Raw genomic sequence first — 17,199 nt, forward strand, 5'->3', positions numbered from 1 at the left:
TCAGTATTATGGTGTCTCACCTTTCTTTGTGATGGGCTTATATATGGATCTCTTTCAGCCACTGACCAAATTTTTTTTCATTGATTAGCGAGCATTTCTAGTGTATTTTCAATAAGTGGCAATAGAGCTCAGGCCTATCTGAGCACCTCTTGCTTCTGTATTGCCACAAGGTAGGGGCACCCTGGCATCCACATGCCATCCATCTTTACACATTCTCACACCAATCGTTCTTCCTACACCACTCTCCATCTATGCTGCCTTCAATTATTATTTGCAATGGCCACACAGAACTCATAAACAGTACTCACAATTAAAGGGTTTGGTGAGGGAAATTAGTAAGTTACCCCAAGTCGGGATCAGCAAACAGTAAGGGTACAGTCATCGGGCTCTGAAGCCATTGCCAAGTCTTTCTCAAGGTCTCCACCTCTCCGCCCTTAGTCCCTTGGCTTTTGCCTCCAGGGGCCAGGCAGCCAGCCAGCCTCTCACTCTGTCCCACAGCCCCATAGTGTTGGACCAGATAAGGCGAAGACACCCCACAGTCCTGGTGCCGCTCCGCTGCATTCCTGTGCCTCAGTCTCTGATGCATCTGGGCTTGATGGCTTCCACCACCTCAGACAGATCTTGGAAGTGCTCTTCCAAGGTGCCTGAGGTTTGGCTTATCTCCCTTCTAGTCGTGGGGTTGGTAAAGAAACTGACCGATCCCCCTCTTAGTGATGCACATGCCGTATGTGTAAGGTCCTACGCCATCATTTGATGGGGGTTGCAGAACCCTGGGGGTGGTGGTGTGTGGTGCTATCAAGTTGGTCCTTGCTCACAGAGAGCCTCTGTACAGCAGAATGAAGCACCATCCAGTCCTGCGCCGCCCTCACCATCGTTCCTGTGCTTGAGCCCATTGCCGTAGCCACTGTGTCGGTTCATCCACTAGAGGGCTTTCCTCATCTTTGCTGCCCCTCCTCCTTCCGAGCTTGCTTTTGCTGTCCTTCTCGACACCGGTCTTTCCTGCCAACATGGCCGAAGTACATGAGACAAAATGCCGCCTTCATTGACATGAAGGGACATTCGGACTGTACTTCTTCCAAGACAGATTTGTTTGTTCTTTTGGCAGTGCGTGGAAATTTTACTTTTCTTCACCAGCACCACAATTCAAATACATGGATTCTTCTTCAGTCGGTTTTATTCAATGCCCACCTTTCTCATGGGCATGAGGCCATTGAAAGTGCCACAACATGGATCAGACACAGCTCAGCTCTCAAAGCAACCTCCTGACTTTTCAACACGGTTCAGATGTCCTGTGCAATGCATCATTTGCTCTCTTGACTGCTGTTTCCATAAGATGGATTCTGGATCCAAGGTGAAATTCTTGGGTTCTTCAATCTTTTCTCCACTTACCATGATGCTACCTATTAGTCCAATTGTAGGGAGTTTTGATTGTTTGTGTGTTTTACGTTGAGCTGTTATCCGTACTGAAGGCTGCAATTCTTCACTTCATCAGCAAGTGATTCAAGTCTTCCTCACTTTCTGCAAGCAAGGTTATGTCATCTGTATATTTCAGGTTGTTATCCGGATGCCACATGCTTTTCACATAATCCAGCTTCTTTGATTATTTGCTCAGCATGCAGATTGAATAAGTATAGCGAGAGGATACAAACCTGACACACACCTTTTCTGATTTTAAACCGTGCCGTATTTCCTTGTTCTGTTCGCACAACTGCCTCTTGATCCAGGTACAGGTTCCTCATGAGCACTATTAAGTGTTCTAGAATTCCCATTCTTCTCAAAGCTATCCATAGTTTGTTATGATCCACACATTCGAATACTTTTGCATAGTCAATAAAACACAAGTAAACATCTTTCTGGTATTTTGTGCTTTGAGCCAAGATCCATCTGACATGAACAATGAATATCCCTTCTTCCATATCCTCTTCAGAATCTGGCCTGATCAATCCCTCTCATCGTTACACATGCCTATTTGCATAATCCAACCCAATCCTTTTTGGGGAGTTGCAGATACTTGGGTTAAAGAGCCAAATTAAGAAATCTCATTCTACCACAGTGTTCATTTTTTGAAAGATCTCAAGTAGTAGTCCTTGGAGCCTTGTTTTACCCTCATGCTGTCAGTGCAACTTGAACTTCTTCCTTCTGTACCATCAAATGCTACCTCTTGAAATGATGGAGGACTGACCTTTGTTGTTGTTGTTGTTAATGACTGTGTATTCCTGCCATCTTCTTTTGCTTCTGTCTGCACCATTCATTATTCAGAGCGTTCTTCAAAATTGCAACTTGAGGCTTTAATTCTGTTTCACGTTGGAATGTTCTTCCTTTTAAAAAAACAATTCCACATTGTCACACATTTCATCATAATCCTTTATTTGCACTCTGGAGCCGCCCTTGGAGGTTTTCAGTTTAGCTCTTTTATTTCATGATTTCTTCTATTTACTTTAGCTACTCTGCACACTTGCTATAGTTTGGTATTCAACCCAGAATAAGTTATGGTAAGCATAGTGTTAATAAAGGATTACTTACTCAATCTGTACAGATTCAAAAATTAATATATGGGATGTGATTAAAGTTTCCACATTTGAGTAATGAGAATGATAGCTATGATTGATTAAATTACTTCTCTGGGTGGGCAGTAGACAGTCACTTGCATACATCATTTGATTTTAACGTAATGATAATTTTAACCTTTTGAGGCTGGCATTGTTATCCTGGCTTCACAGACACAGGAAATTATGCCTTGGGTTGCTCTCCTCTCATGCATTTGACAAAGTCACCAACCCGTCTAGAGTAAAAGTGGGGTTCAAACCAGATCATGTGTCTCAATCATTATTCAGTCACCTTCCCACTAAGGGGAACCCGAGTTTGTCACTTTCCTGTATGGTCTTTCTCACGTTTCCTGCAACCTTCTGAATTGTGATGTTCTATTTGTATATGTAGTCAGTGTCCTGAAGGATACACCTGTGTGAAAGCTGGCAGAAACCCTGATTATGGCTACACAAGTTTTGACACTTTCGGTTGGGCCTTCTTGGCCTTGTTTCGATTGATGACCCAGGATTACTGGGAAAACCTTTACCAACAGGTGAGTACCGAGGGACCTATTAAGAAAAAACATAGTCTATGTTCCGTATTATTCTCATAATATGAAGATACTTTATTCAGTTTAGAATGGACAAAGTGGCGTTGCCCCACTACTAAAATTAGATATGTTTTACACCTGGCAATTCTTGAGTGGGTGGTTCTTAAATCATAAATTGTTTTCTTAGCATGTCTAGGTTTATTGGTCCCTCAGTCTCTTTTCCGCTTTGTCCTTGCTGTTGATCTCTTGTAAACAGCAGGAAGCGCGCCCTGATGGTCCTGTCCTCCACACACCCCACCCCAACCCATGCCTGAGGGTTCGCAGCACCCTAGGCTCACCAGGCTCCGCAGCTCTGCCCCCTTGCTTGCTGGGTTTATTTGTCGACCTGGTATCTGCACGTACAGAGCCCATTCACTTACGATTTTTCTCTCCCAATTCAAGTGCTCCTTCTTCTGGACTTCCATGGACTTTTACATATTTATAACATCAATCTTTTTCCATGTCATTTAATTCACATGGCTCTCTCTTCTGACCTGAATGCCATCCTCCTGGGACTAGATGCAGTATTTTGTTTGCATATTTTCAGCACCGAACCTGAAGAGAAGGCCAGCATGATTATTCATCTTTATAAGTAATTCTCAGTCAGGTTTGTTCCCCCTCCCCTCCAGAATCACAAAACAATTTTTTTGTAGACTCTTTTTGTCTACTTAATTTCTCAGAATACCGTAAATGACCATAGGAAGGTACTAAAACACACTTCACAGGAATAAAAAATAATCACTAAATGACTGTACAGTCAAGAAGAAATTAAAAATAAAACATATGCAAAACATATGCAAAATAGTTTAGGGGAATAGCATTAATACTTCCTGTTTGGGAGGGGGGATAAACTCTTAAGAGTAATAAAAATAGATGTTACCTAGTCCTAAAGTTTGGAAATGAACAAAGTCGTTAGTTTTCTAAGTAAAACTCAGTCTGCGGGGACAATGCAGTTATTATTGTGCTTAATAATAATAATAAACCCTACCTATCTTAAGCATGCCCTTACTAAGTTCCCATACCTTTTATGCTGAAAATGTGATTCTTTTAATAGTGTTTGTCTTCCAGGCAGATATAATTTTATTTCTTTGTATATTTTTATAACTTGATTATTAAAACTGCCTCATGGACCATTTAAATAACTGCGAGGCCAACCATTGGAAAGCACGTGCTACTCTCCGCAAGAGCACCGAGGTTTCCTTCTCCACCACGACTTACCGCTGTAGAAACTCTGAGCGCTGTTCTGCACTGCCCCACAGGGTGGCTGTGAGTCTTCCCTGACTCGATGCTAGTGGGTTTTGTAATATACCATTCAAACTGGAAATATATATATATATATATATAATTTAATTTTGCTCATTTCTGTTTTCCTCTAGACCCTGCGTGCTGCTGGGAAAACCTACATGATATTCTTTGTCTTAGTCATTTTTCTGGGCTCCTTTTATCTCATAAACTTGATCCTAGCCGTGGTTGCCATGGCCTATGAAGAACAGAACCAGGCAAACATCGAAGAAGCCAGGCAGAAGGAATTAGAGTTTCAACAGATGTTAGACCGACTTAAAAAAGAGCAAGAAGAAGCTGAGGTATTGTCATTTAGATTCAAATTCTCTTTAGATGTGCAATAGGTAACAACAGAGCCTCTGTGGTCTATCCTTGCCCTTCCAGGTAAAATTCCCTTAGTTAGTTCTGTATAACACTTCATGATCATTTCTAGTCAGAACAAACGAACCATCTCTAGACCGACCCACACGGGGACACACCTGCCCCATCTCCCTTTCCCCGTTATCAGCTGACACCTGCCAGAAAAATGTCCGAGGCTGTTCTTTCTGAACGTGTTATCTGTAATGCCACCACATACATGGCCTTGTGGAGAACTCCAGAATGTATATAATTCATTTCCCCCAAATAATGATTGTTTATGATGTTCTATGGCAGAGAAAGAAAACTGTGTGCCTTTTAAAAATGTGTCGAGGATTTATAGCCAAAGCCTGAGGTGTTAAAGTTAGACTTGTGGTTGTGACCACGTTGAGCGAAGTCAGAAATCCCAATAGTTCCTCCTCCTTCCTTTGCTCTCCAAAGAGCTACTTGAGTGAAGAAGTTTAAGTTTTGCCTAAGAGAACCAACTTTTGAAATCTACTTTTCCAGTATAAAAGTTTAAGAAGGTTTGCCTTAAGTAACCATAATTTGAGATACATGGTTTGATGCGTAATGTGTGGCTCTGTTAAGTCCTTTCAAGAAGCAAAACCTACCTGGGGAAGGCAACTATCTACAACACCGAAACGCTGCTGCACAGCGCACCCAGAGCAGCGTGTTAGTGAGACTGAAAATCAGAAAGCAGCTGAAGGTTCAATGCTGGTGAAGAGGCGTATGGTGTGTTTATACCTCAGAGTAGTATTCAACCATAAAATTATATGCATTTAAGAATAGATAAGGACATGAAGAAAATGTTGATGTTGAATAGTAAGATATAAAAGTGATAGAAGAATACTTACCTGGCAGGGGAGACACCATGATCACGAAGGTGGTTTTCCCAGGGTGAGGCTCACCCATTGCACTCCGGATGTGCTGACCCCTGCGATTTCCCCAAATGTGGGAAACTCGACTGCATAATTTGTGGTAGTAGGGGACTGCATTCGCGCTATCCCCTGATTAAGAAAGAGAAAAAAGAAAAAAATAAATAAATAAAATAGAAATAAAAGTGATAGAAGATTACGTTACAAAGTACGACAATATATAAAGACTAGAAAAAATACCAACACGTTATTTCTAGGATGCAGGGTTGTAAGTGATTTTATATAAATATTATTTCACCAATAATATTGCACAATAATTAATAATGACTTTTTTAAACAAAGAGTTGGTACTAAGCATACCAGAGGATTCATAGAAGTCTACTCGAAGAAATAAATTATTGACATTATCATTTCCTTGACATATTATTTTTGAATAATTCCCTTTAAACTATAGAGTGCTTGTTTCTGTTGATAACAGTATTAAAATTGAGTTGAATACTACCTAGATAAGATGCAAAGTTATCCTGTTACCTGGCTTGTGTTGCAGAATTAATTAGTAAGTCTTTCACATTTTTAAATTGCTGCACTGTAAACTCATAAAAATATGTAATAGTGTCTGTTTTCCAAAGCACTATGGATAAGAAGCAACGGTGTGCTTTCTAAGCATTCAGCTCACTCAGCTCAGTGCAAAGGAAGTTGTGTCCCCTCCTCTTCACCCACCAGGCCATCGCGGCGGCCGCAGCCGAGTACACAAGTCTTGGGAGGAGCAGAGTTGCGGGCCTCTCCGAGAGTTCTTCGGAGACATCCAAACTGAGCTCCAAGAGTGCTAAGGAGAGAAGAAACCGCAGAAAGAAAAAGAACCAAAAGAAGCTCTCCAGTGGTGAAGAAAAGGGAGATGGTGAAAAACTGTCCAAATCGGATTCCGAAGAAAGTATCAGGAGAAAAAATATACACCTTGGTGTTGAAGGGCCCAGGCGAGCACGTGACAAGAGGTTATCGACCCCCAACCAGGTATCTAGACTCCCTAACCCATAGCACCAGAGGCGTAATAATAGTACCCCGTCTTTTGTTCTTAAGTAGCAGGGCTCTGGAAAGATGAGTGTGTGAAAAAACTTTTTTGATTCTGTTTTTAGGGAAGGCACATCTGTTGCTTTAATGTATGGGGGAAGTATTTGTATGTAGTGGTTTATTTAGGTTTGATCACTTTGAAGGGTTTCATAGTTTCAGAATGATTGTATCTTCTCTAGTATTTCTTTCAGAATAAACAACTTTTCCAAAACAAGATATTTATTCCATGGCAGATTAACGGTAATGGTTTTGTTTAGAATGTTTTGGTTAGAACTAGTCTTAACTTGTAGCACCCTCTTTCCTTCGCCAGCTGACATAATGGTTTCGCCAGGATTCTAGTCATCCCCGTGGAAACCTGCAAGGAAGACTTTTAACAACCTCCACCTCAACCCTGTCTGCTGCTCACATCATGTCCCATCACCCATTACTCCTGTTCGCATGGAATTTCTATTCCCACTTTCCTTCCACTGAGACCACCGTCTCTCAGGACAGCCCACCAATGGCCACTATGGCTGCTATTTTCCTTACCACTTACATATTTCCATTGCCCAGTCCCTCACATCATTTGTTTAAAAAAAACAAAGATCTTGGTCATCCTTCCGCCCTGTGTAGAACAAGCAGTGGTGAAAGACTGCCAACTAGAGGCAACACTCACATCTTATCCATGCCACGAACCGGCTTCTGCTTGCTTTTGCCATTCCTGTGCACCTCTAAGGTCCGCCCACCTAAAGAAAATAACAACAACCAAAAAACACAAATGAACACTGCCATCGAGTTGATTCTGACCCATCCTCCCACTTACTCCCAGAATTCTGACTCCTGGAGACCCAGCACCGGGTTTCCAAGGCGGTGAATCTGCACTGGAGCAGACTTGATCTTTCTCCCAAGGGTGCCTGGTGGGTTTGAACCACTGACCTTGTACTTAGCAGTCCCACGCTTACCCAACAGCACCATCAGTACCCTCACTCCACTACAATAACATTCTGACTTTTGTCTATCTACCCTGTATGTCGGGCTTTTATTCCTAGACATACAGCTTTCTCTAACTGGAGTGGTTTTCCTTTTCTCCTATGACCGTAATACCCGCTCTTCAAGACTCAGCAGAAGTACTGTCCATCCCACACAGTTTCCTCTGTCCTCCTCACTCCTCTCCATGTGCTCCGTGGTGCACCAGCCACACCGCTCTCTTTCCCTCTGAATCTTCATTGATGGTTTCTAGTGTCTCCTACTTAGTCCCAAAGACCCTGATACACTACAAAGAAATAAAAGCTAGAGCCCCTGCTTTCAGGGATGTCACAACCTAGCTGGGGAGACACAGATTGAATACATACAAAATTATTTAAGATATAATACAAAAGAAATGTGACAGAAGTTTTACAAGGAAGTTTTGAGGCAAGGACCTCGCCATATTTATGTCTACATTGTTCAGAATGCCTATTACTTTGTCATTTATGTAGTAAATACAAGTGTTTACTGAATTGAGTACTTCCAAATAATTTGCATTCCATTGGATTTATGGTTTTTCCTGCATCTGAATCATAAAAAATGACTTAAAAAAAATCCTTTCTTTGGTATGGGGCAGTTTCTTTTCCAAGCATTAATACCTGATGACTTTGTGAACCTAATAGTATTGATAGGTTGCACTTCGCCTTAACTGAGCGAGCCCTCACTGTGCGCAGTGACACTGAATGCAAGGGAATGGCAAGAACTCTAGGGGGTAACAGTCTGCTCAAAGACAGTGCCATTCTTTCTGTGACCTGGGGACTTATACAAGGGAGCTTCAAAAAATTGGTGGGAAAAAATCTTTTAATTCAATTTTCCCATGAACATTTTGAAGACCTTTGTATATGAGAAGCTAATCAACAAGTATCAATAAATTCTCAAAGCATTTTGAGCACCATGTTATATTGTAGACAAATTAAAGTGATACGCAGAAGAGAGAGATGGCTTCAGGCTAGCATAGTAGAAATCTATCCAGCAATAAATCATTGAACTGATTCTGAGATCCTTTCAGGAGAAAGAGGGGGCTCTCTACCTCCCTCCTGTAAAGAGTGACCGTCTGGAAATCCATAAGAGCAGTTCTTCTTTGACCTCTAGGGTGGCTGTGAGACAGAATAGGCTGGAGGGCAGTGGAGTTTGAAATCATTTCAATCTTTATTTGGAGGAATTCTTTGTGCTGAATTAATTTTGCATTTTTAAATATGGGGCATTTCATTCAAACCAGGCCTGAGATAATCTGCCCTCAGGTCAGGGGTCTCAGTGGTTGTGGTGAGAAATGCATTTCTATTCTGGGGCACCTTGTGCAGATACATGTCACCTTTTGCTTCTTTTTCTCCAGTCCCCACTCAGCATCCGTGGCTCCTTGTTCTTCCCAAGGCGAAGCAGCAGAACAAGTCTATTTAGTTTCAAGGGTCGAGGAAAAGATCTAGGATCGGAGACTGAATTTGCGGATGACGAGCACAGCATTTTTGGAGACAACGAAAGCCGAAGGGGGTCACTGTTTGTGCCCCACAGACCAAAGGAGAGGCGCAGCAGTAACATCAGTCAAGCCAGTAGGTCCCCCCCAGTGCTGCCGGTGAACGGGAAGATGCACAGTGCCGTGGACTGCAATGGCGTGGTCTCCCTGGTGGATGGACCCTCAGGCTTCTTGCTCCCCAATGGACAACTTCTGCCAGAGGTGATAATAGATAAGGCAACTTCTGATGAGAGCGTAAGGACATTTTCAATAGCTCAGGCATGTCTGGGCCCTCCCTCCTGCATCATTCTCTCTTCTGGAGGGGGCCTTCTCTCTGATCTTGTGAATGGCTCTGCATTTTGCAATACTTCTTCTGTCGAAACTCATCTTGAACTCATTAACATTAAATCTCATGCCTTGTGTTGTAGGCATCACATTAAAAGATTTTTAGAACAGTGTTTTAAAATACAGTACTTATGTATCAATCTTATAAGTGAAGATTAAAATCATTCCTTTAGGGAACAAAAAGGAGTGCTGGTGGGTAGTGAGTTAGGAGTTGGGCTGCTAACTCAAAGGTTTGCAGTTCAAAACCACCAGCTATCCTGCAGGAGAAAGATGAGGGTCTCTACTCCCATAAAGAGTTACAGTCTCAGAATCCCACCAGTGCAATTTTACCCTATCCTATAGATTTACTATGAGGTGGAATTGACTTGATGGTAGTGGAGTTGAGCAAGTTAGGGAGCAATTTATCAAAGATATATATCAGCCCAGAAAATGCTGGTCAGATTACAAAGTTCCTATTTCTGTAAAGAAAGTTAGGTTATCAGATCTTTTTCAGGTCACTATTTAATTTGAGGGTGCTACTAAAAGTTTGTGTCTAAATTCCATTATCTTTTAATTCCATTTTTATGACCATTTTAAAGCCCCCCTCCTGTATACCTTAGTATTCATAATTGCGTTACACTTTATTCTTACCCTTGTTTTACACACGGGGAAATTTAGGCACAGAAAACGAATGAATTTTTCCCAAAGACACTCAATTAATTAACTTTAGCCTTGAGGTTGAAATAGAGAAAAAGGAGACAAATCCTCTGTGTCTCTCCAATATGTAATAAGTTTCCTGGAAGTAATTTAGAATTACTTTGGAGTTCCCATATACCAATGAAATTTACCATTTTCATGAAAAATATAGGTTTCGTGTGGAGTCATTGAATAAAATTTTATCTACCAAACTGCAGAAGTTGGTACAAACATACATAAAACAAAAACAAAGAGACAAAAAGTAACCACTCCAACAATTTCAAGAATGTATCAGGTCATTGAGTGGTTGAAGTGAAAGCCCTACTTAGTCTTGCAGGCAAGATCTTTCTTGGGTCCTGGTTTTAGGCTTTACCTAGTGAGTCCTTTCACTAGTTCACTGGATGGCATGACTCATCGTTAGGGCCATTGGTTAACCCAGTTAGCTCTGCATTCATGCTATACATTTTCATAGGTTCATTCTTCCAGTCCATGTAATATTTCAAGTGAGACCAAAGTTCCGTCAGAGCTTTGGTCCCACCTGTGTGTGTCCATTTGAATGGCGGCCTGCATGTGCTTTTAGGAGAAGCATGACCTCTCTTCTTGCATGACCCAGCTGCTGCCGCTCTAAGGCATCTCACCTTTCCAAACAAGCATGCGCAGTCTCTGTGGAGTCAGATCTTTGTTGTGATTTTGCTTTTCAGCCATTGGGTACAATCTGTGAAATAAATCAGATTTGGAGATTATTTTATATTTTTAATGGATCCTTTTCATTTAGACCTTTATTTTTACCACAAGAGGAAGAAACAGAGCCATAATAAATTCTGAAACTAAAACTAAAGATGCAGATTCTCTAAGATTCGATATAAACTCAATAAGCATTATAAGATGGCATAACATATGGTTTAGGTGAAAAAAATACATTACAAATTATATAATCTCTACACCTGAGACTTATCTACAAGGAAAAGGATTTGTTTTGTCAAATTATTTTTTACCCAATTCTTGTTTGATTTGGGGGAAAAATATTTCCGCTTCTAAAAAACTCTGATTAAGAGATTGAAGCAGAGCGCATGTTTATAGGGAGATCTCAGTAAAAAGCCTCCTACCAATATGTATGTGTGCAATATGCAATGTACTACATACACATATGTACATACCTGTGCATGTGTTTTTATACACATGCGTATATCTAAGTATATATGCACAACTATATTGTAATAATGTGTGCACATATATGTGTAAAATGGTATGTATATATACATATGCACTGTACATAAGCAGTTAAGTAGGTTGATAACGAGATTGATGCAGATTCGTGTATTGCATCTGTGTGTGTGTGTGTGTGTGTGTGTGTGTGTGTGTGATTGGCCTGCACTGAACCAAGGACACCAGGTTGTGCATTTGAATTCATTGCCAAGATTTTAAAAGAAGGAATCTGGCTTAGAAAAGTGTTGACCTGGAAATATGACGCTCATCTTTCTGCATGGCCACAATCCTTTAGAGCTGAACAATGGTCACCTCTTTGACGTGGGTCTTGCCTTTTCCATTTTCCCCATCAGTCTAAATGGGCCTTTTTTCATCTTATCTGTTCAGATCAGCTTATGAAATTTCCCTTGCCAGCAGAAACAGTGACCATGGCAGCCTCCACGATGCTGTCACCGAGACAAAGAATTACAGAGTACTGGCTCAATACTCATTTAGCTCCATTCAGATAGGACTCTTCCATGCTGATTTTATGGGTCTAAATTGAAGACCCAGAACAATGGATCATTCATATAACAATAAAAGCAACTAGATTTTAAAAAATCCTTAAGTACAAATCTCTCTAACCCCTGACATGGGATGATGAGATGTAGAAGCTGGTATTATCCCCATTTTGCCAGGGACGAGACAGATGCAGAGGGATTTAATTACCCGTCTATGACATACAGCAGGGGACTCGTGATTGGGACCAGTTATATACTGTGTACCCTTAATCACTCTCTATTGCTGCAAGATTTTATTTTGTACCGACAATGTATTTGGATCCTATTCCTAATCATCTTTTTTTTTCCTTTCAGGGCACTACTGGTCAGACACATAAGAAAAGACGATCCAGTTCCTATCTCCTCTCCGAGGAGATGCTGAATGACCCCAATCTCAGGCAAAGAGCCATGAGCAGAGCGAGCATACTGACCAACACTGTGGAAGGCATGTAGTACTATTCTCTTTACCATACTGACTCTCACCAATGTGATTAGGAACACTCCTGAGCAGCCTCAAATCGGTAGATGAAGTTCTCGAGAAGAATTCCGAGATCAGAAGTGATTGTAAGCAATAAGAAACTGATCAAAGGATGTTAATGAAATACTTTGAGTGTTGTAAAAAGTTAATAAAAGCAGCCTAATTTTCCAGGTAATCTTTGAGCTAAAGCACAATAAAAATTTTTAATGGAAAAAACTGAGAAGAGCACTGATATAGAAAACTGGGTTAACTTATATGGTGTGATTCTTTTTTCGCTTTTTAATCATTTTATTGGGGGCTCTTACAACTCTTGTTATGAACCATGTATCAATTGTATCCAACATATCCGTACATATATTCCATCGTTCTTTTCTAGACATTTACTTTCCATGGAGCCCTTGGGATCAACTCCTCGTTATCCCCCTCCCCCAAACCCTCGTGACCCTTCATAGATTGTAGATTGTTAATTACTTTCACACTGACCACTGTCTCCCCCTCTGGTTTCTGTTGTTCTTCCTCCTGGATGGGAGTGTGGTTATGTGTTGTCCATTGTGGTCGGTGCCCCCCTCCCTCCCCAGCTCTCCCCATCTTCCCCCTACCCCTTGCTATCTCTAGTCCCACTCCTGTTCCTGGGTTCCATGCGTTGTGAGTTTTATCTCTTGCCTATACCTGTGTACATGCTCCCGTCTAGTCTAGATTGGGAAGCGGCACTGATTGGGTGATTTTAGAAATTTCACCTATTCTCTGAATTTGTTCCCTTTTCTAATATAATAAAGCAATGCTTTAGAAATTGCTGCTTCTAACTCCATTATATAAGATAACTTTTGTGAAATGGTATGATATGAGATCATGTTAACAGTTATGCTATTGGGGGGAAATGGTATTGGGGAAAAGTTTGGAGTGTGAGCTGTGGTGATGAAATCTTGAGATTAACTGGGAAGAGTCAAATGATGGCCAGGTTGTAAAATGTGCTGACTCCTACTGTCACCCCTGCCAAGATGTTCCAGTTCTCACCTGGCCCCCAGACTAAGCAGCCCCAGTTCTAGATCCTATAACCGCAATGGACCCAGGTAAAGTCTCCACTCCCTCCCTAGGTCATGGTAGACAGTAAAGGGGCTATGAAAAGGTCTTGTGCAGATGGCATACCTTAGTTATGTGGAGTTTTATTATCCAGAGATTTTTTTTATCCCCATCCATTTGTAGAATTTTCCTACTGTCTTCAAGAGATTATGGATACAATGTGGAAAGCATCTGTATTGGTGGAAAATCTACATTACTTTTGTAAAGGAAACAGTGGTGCTCCTGTTTGCCCCCCATGTTAAGGACTCTGTTTTCTTTGATAGATGTACCTATCCCAGCTCTCATTTCCCTACCGTCCCCTCACTGATGCCTAAGCTGGTCAACAAACATGGTACCAGACTTTTGTGCCATATGCAGTGCTCTCATGGATATACTTATGTTAAATATTTACAAAGTCTAAATTATAAGATTTGTTTACATACAAGAGCACACCATTGGTTTTTATTTGAGTAGGAATAAAATATCCAAATGCCCGAGTTCATGTTCTTGGTTTGTCTGTTTGCAGAACTTGAAGAATCCCGACAGAAATGCCCACCTTGGTGGTACAGATTTGCACGCACTTTCTTGATCTGGAATTGTTCTCCATATTGGATAAAGTTTAAAAAGTTGATCTACATTATCGTAATGGATCCTTTTGTGGACCTTGCGATAACCATCTGCATCGTTTTGAACACATTGTTTATGGCTATGGAGCATCACCCAATGACCGAAGAATTCAAAAACGTGCTCTCCGTGGGAAACCTGGTGAGTCTGCCTGTGGATGCGGAGATTTGCGGGTGTAGTGGGCTGTGTTAGGCTGCTAATCACAGGCTCTGCAGTTCAAACTCACCAGTTCACGAGGTGTCAGAATTGATAGGATCTCAATGACTCAGAATTGACTTGATGGCAATGAGTTTGACTTTTTGGTGTTTTCAGTTTTCTTTGATCTTGGTGTGTTATGTAACTATCGATTCTCTTTTGTATTGTTGCTTTTGTCATTTCATTTATGTTAAAGCCAGGTGGGCGTGGAGCTAGTTGTAATTATGCACATAAAGGATGCTCAATGTGAGTCATAGTACAAAGTCAAATTTCTGGTTATATATACAAATTTCAAATGATTTTGCACTCCTGTTGGGATCTATAAATAACATTTCTATTTCCATGCAAGGTTGCCATCCTCAGAGTTGACAAGGTTCTTGTTTCTGCCAGCAATTCTCTTGGGAGCAACACTTTCAAAATTTGATACATTCTTACATATTTTATAGTTACATTGGTATTTCCTTGGGAGTCTTTAGCCCACATATTTTTAGAAAAGCTGCAGAAGCATTGTTTGGATAGAGTATTAGTAAACTATCTAGACATTTCTAGTCTCAACCTATGTAATTTTGAATTCAGTTTCTTATTACTTGTGTGGCCTCGGATAACTGTTTTAAATATTAGATTTTTAATTTGATCATTTATTAAACGGAAGTACTAAAATTTCATTTATAACATTTCGGGTAGATGAAGCATTTTCAATGTTATTTATTAGCCTGACACATGTTAAGTACTCCAAGAGAAATGATTGCTTTAATATGATTATTAGTGTCATTGTCTCTTGAAAATCAGTGCTGATCACACTCTGGCTCAATGGCCTTGCAGCAAACAGAACTGCTGGCTTTTGACAATATGCATGAACAGGTGGAGATTCTATCTCAGGGTCAAAGAGTCCTGGTTTATGACTAATCATAAGCCACGAATAATGCTGGGTGACTTGGCAAATGTCTACATAAGATTATTTTTCCGTTTGCCGTAGTCTCCACACAGTTGATCTTGCCCAAACATTTGTTTTGATGTCTTCTTTCCAAAATTGCTCTGGACTATTCCCAGGCAGGATATTAGCATCCCACGTGCTCTACACGTCATCTTTCTTCTCCCCTTCTCTTTGGGAAAAAAAGCAGCACTTTTGGGTTTCCAATTGCTAGGTGATATTCAGTCCCCCTCAAGCTGCGCTCGCTGCATCACTGTTAACTAAAGAAGGATTCGCCATGTCTCCTTTCTTATAATAGCTCCAACTCTGGGTGCTCTCTGCTTTGTTATGAATTTCTATTGTTATTAGGTACGTTAGAGGCTCCTTCGACCAAAACATAGCGCAGTCCTCACCATCAATCCCCATGTTTGAGCCCACTGTTGCAGCCACTGTTATCAATGCATTTCATCCAGGTCTGCTTTTTTCACTGATTCTCTACCAAACATGATGTCCTTCTCCCGTCAGTAAGCCCTCCTGACAGCAGATTCCTTTCATCCTAGCTTCCAAGGAGTGATTCTGGCTGTACTTCTTCCAGGACAAGCTTAATTGCTATTCTGCCAGTCCATGGTACTTTCAGTATTTGCCAACACGAATTCAAAGGCATGTGTTTTTCATCAGTCTTTTTTTACAGTCACAGATCTAACCATTTCCCTTTCAACTTCTTTTGGTGAATATCTTTTGAGTCAGAGTACGCAAATTATTTATAAACAGGTCTTTTTATTGTTACCTTTTTGAGTGACTCTTCTGATACCCATGCCAAGAATTAGAGATGTTTTGTAGTGCACTTTTGTGTCAAAGCTTTGGAAGTTTTATTTTAGTTGCCGCTATGTCAATTAAACACTTTTCCCTCTTCGGATAAATCTTTGAAGAGTGAGTGAGTCAGCATCTTCTCTATACTCTGAGTGATCAGGCCAAAGAAAAGTAAAACAAAGAGGGAAAAAATTGGTTCATAATTTTAATTATCAATGTATGTTTTCTTTTTACCTTATTCTAAAGTCTTGACCCGTATACATTTTTTGAAACAAAGGGTGACTATGTTCATTGTTAAAGGTTTCTGTTTCACTAGAATTCTTAAAGGTTCTTCTAAAATACAATCTTAGATCTTCTAAAATACAATCTTAAGATCCTGAGAGCTGATAGGACAGTTAGGACTTTTTAGCCCTCAGTGTTTAAATGAGCGCTACAGGACTACAGGTGTCTAGTGTATAGGATACATTAATTATATACACTTGCCAAGCATCCAGAACTACCCAACCTAAAAACAAAAAGAAAAGTTACTCAAATCGTCTCAACTTATTTTCATTATGTTGATTGCATGCCTTCTCATAGTACCAGAATAATATAATATTTGTCACTTAGGTCTTCACGGGGATCTTTGCCGCAGAAATGGCTTTGAAGCTAATTGCCATGGACCCATATGAGTATTTCCAAGTAGGCTGGAATATTTTTGACAGCCTGATTGTGACGCTAAGTTTAGTAGAGCTTTTTCTAGCAAATGTGGAAGGACTGTCAGTTCTGCGATCATTCAGATTGGTAAGCATAAACCCACCTTACCGTTCTTTTTTATGTGTAAAGAATTCTTTCTTTGGCTTTGCATTCTTGTTATTTCAAATGTTCGGAATTTTTAAATAAAAGGCAAGTTTAGATTTTAGTATTTTGTATAAACTGAAGTTCATTCCTTAAAACATGCTCTTAAAGAGCTTAATACAGCATGGGTATTTTACATTTAGTATCTTCAAGACATGCTAAATACTTAATTTGCAGTATATGCAAGTATAATGGAAACGAGTAAAGAAAAAAGTTTGTAAGTATGGAATTAAATTCACAGTGTGAAATTTATAGATTACAGACTTTCAACCATTCATGGGGCTTCCAAAAGGTCATGGGAAAATGGAATGAAAACATAATAGAAATATTCCATGGACTTTAAAAGCACCAATGACTACAGATCAGTAGT

At 40.4% G+C, this 17,199-nt stretch overlaps 1 protein-coding gene and 1 non-coding gene across 2 annotated transcripts in view; both read left to right on the forward strand.

The window, feature by feature from the left end:
- The window catches only part of LOC101645624 (sodium channel protein type 9 subunit alpha), a 101,962-nt gene that overhangs the window by 25,108 nt on the left and 59,655 nt on the right, over nt 1-17,199 (forward strand). The window contains exons 8-14 of the mRNA XM_030887794.2: nt 2,938-3,079; nt 4,492-4,698; nt 6,352-6,639; nt 9,035-9,406; nt 12,232-12,361; nt 13,980-14,218; nt 16,602-16,775. Of these exons, the coding sequence (XP_030743654.1) occupies nt 2,938-3,079; nt 4,492-4,698; nt 6,352-6,639; nt 9,035-9,406; nt 12,232-12,361; nt 13,980-14,218; nt 16,602-16,775 (1,552 nt within the window). The remainder of the gene's footprint in view (nt 1-2,937; nt 3,080-4,491; nt 4,699-6,351; nt 6,640-9,034; nt 9,407-12,231; nt 12,362-13,979; nt 14,219-16,601; nt 16,776-17,199) is intronic.
- On the forward strand, nt 5,600-5,763 carry LOC115873082. The gene has a single exon (XR_004048223.1). It is a non-coding gene; the product is annotated as a U1 spliceosomal RNA (small nuclear RNA).

Source organism: Echinops telfairi, unplaced genomic scaffold (genome assembly GCF_000313985.2).
Source record: "Echinops telfairi isolate 266 unplaced genomic scaffold, ASM31398v2 ScPeMD7_4;HRSCAF=17, whole genome shotgun sequence".
NCBI classification, from domain to species: Eukaryota; Metazoa; Chordata; class Mammalia; order Afrosoricida; family Tenrecidae; genus Echinops; species Echinops telfairi.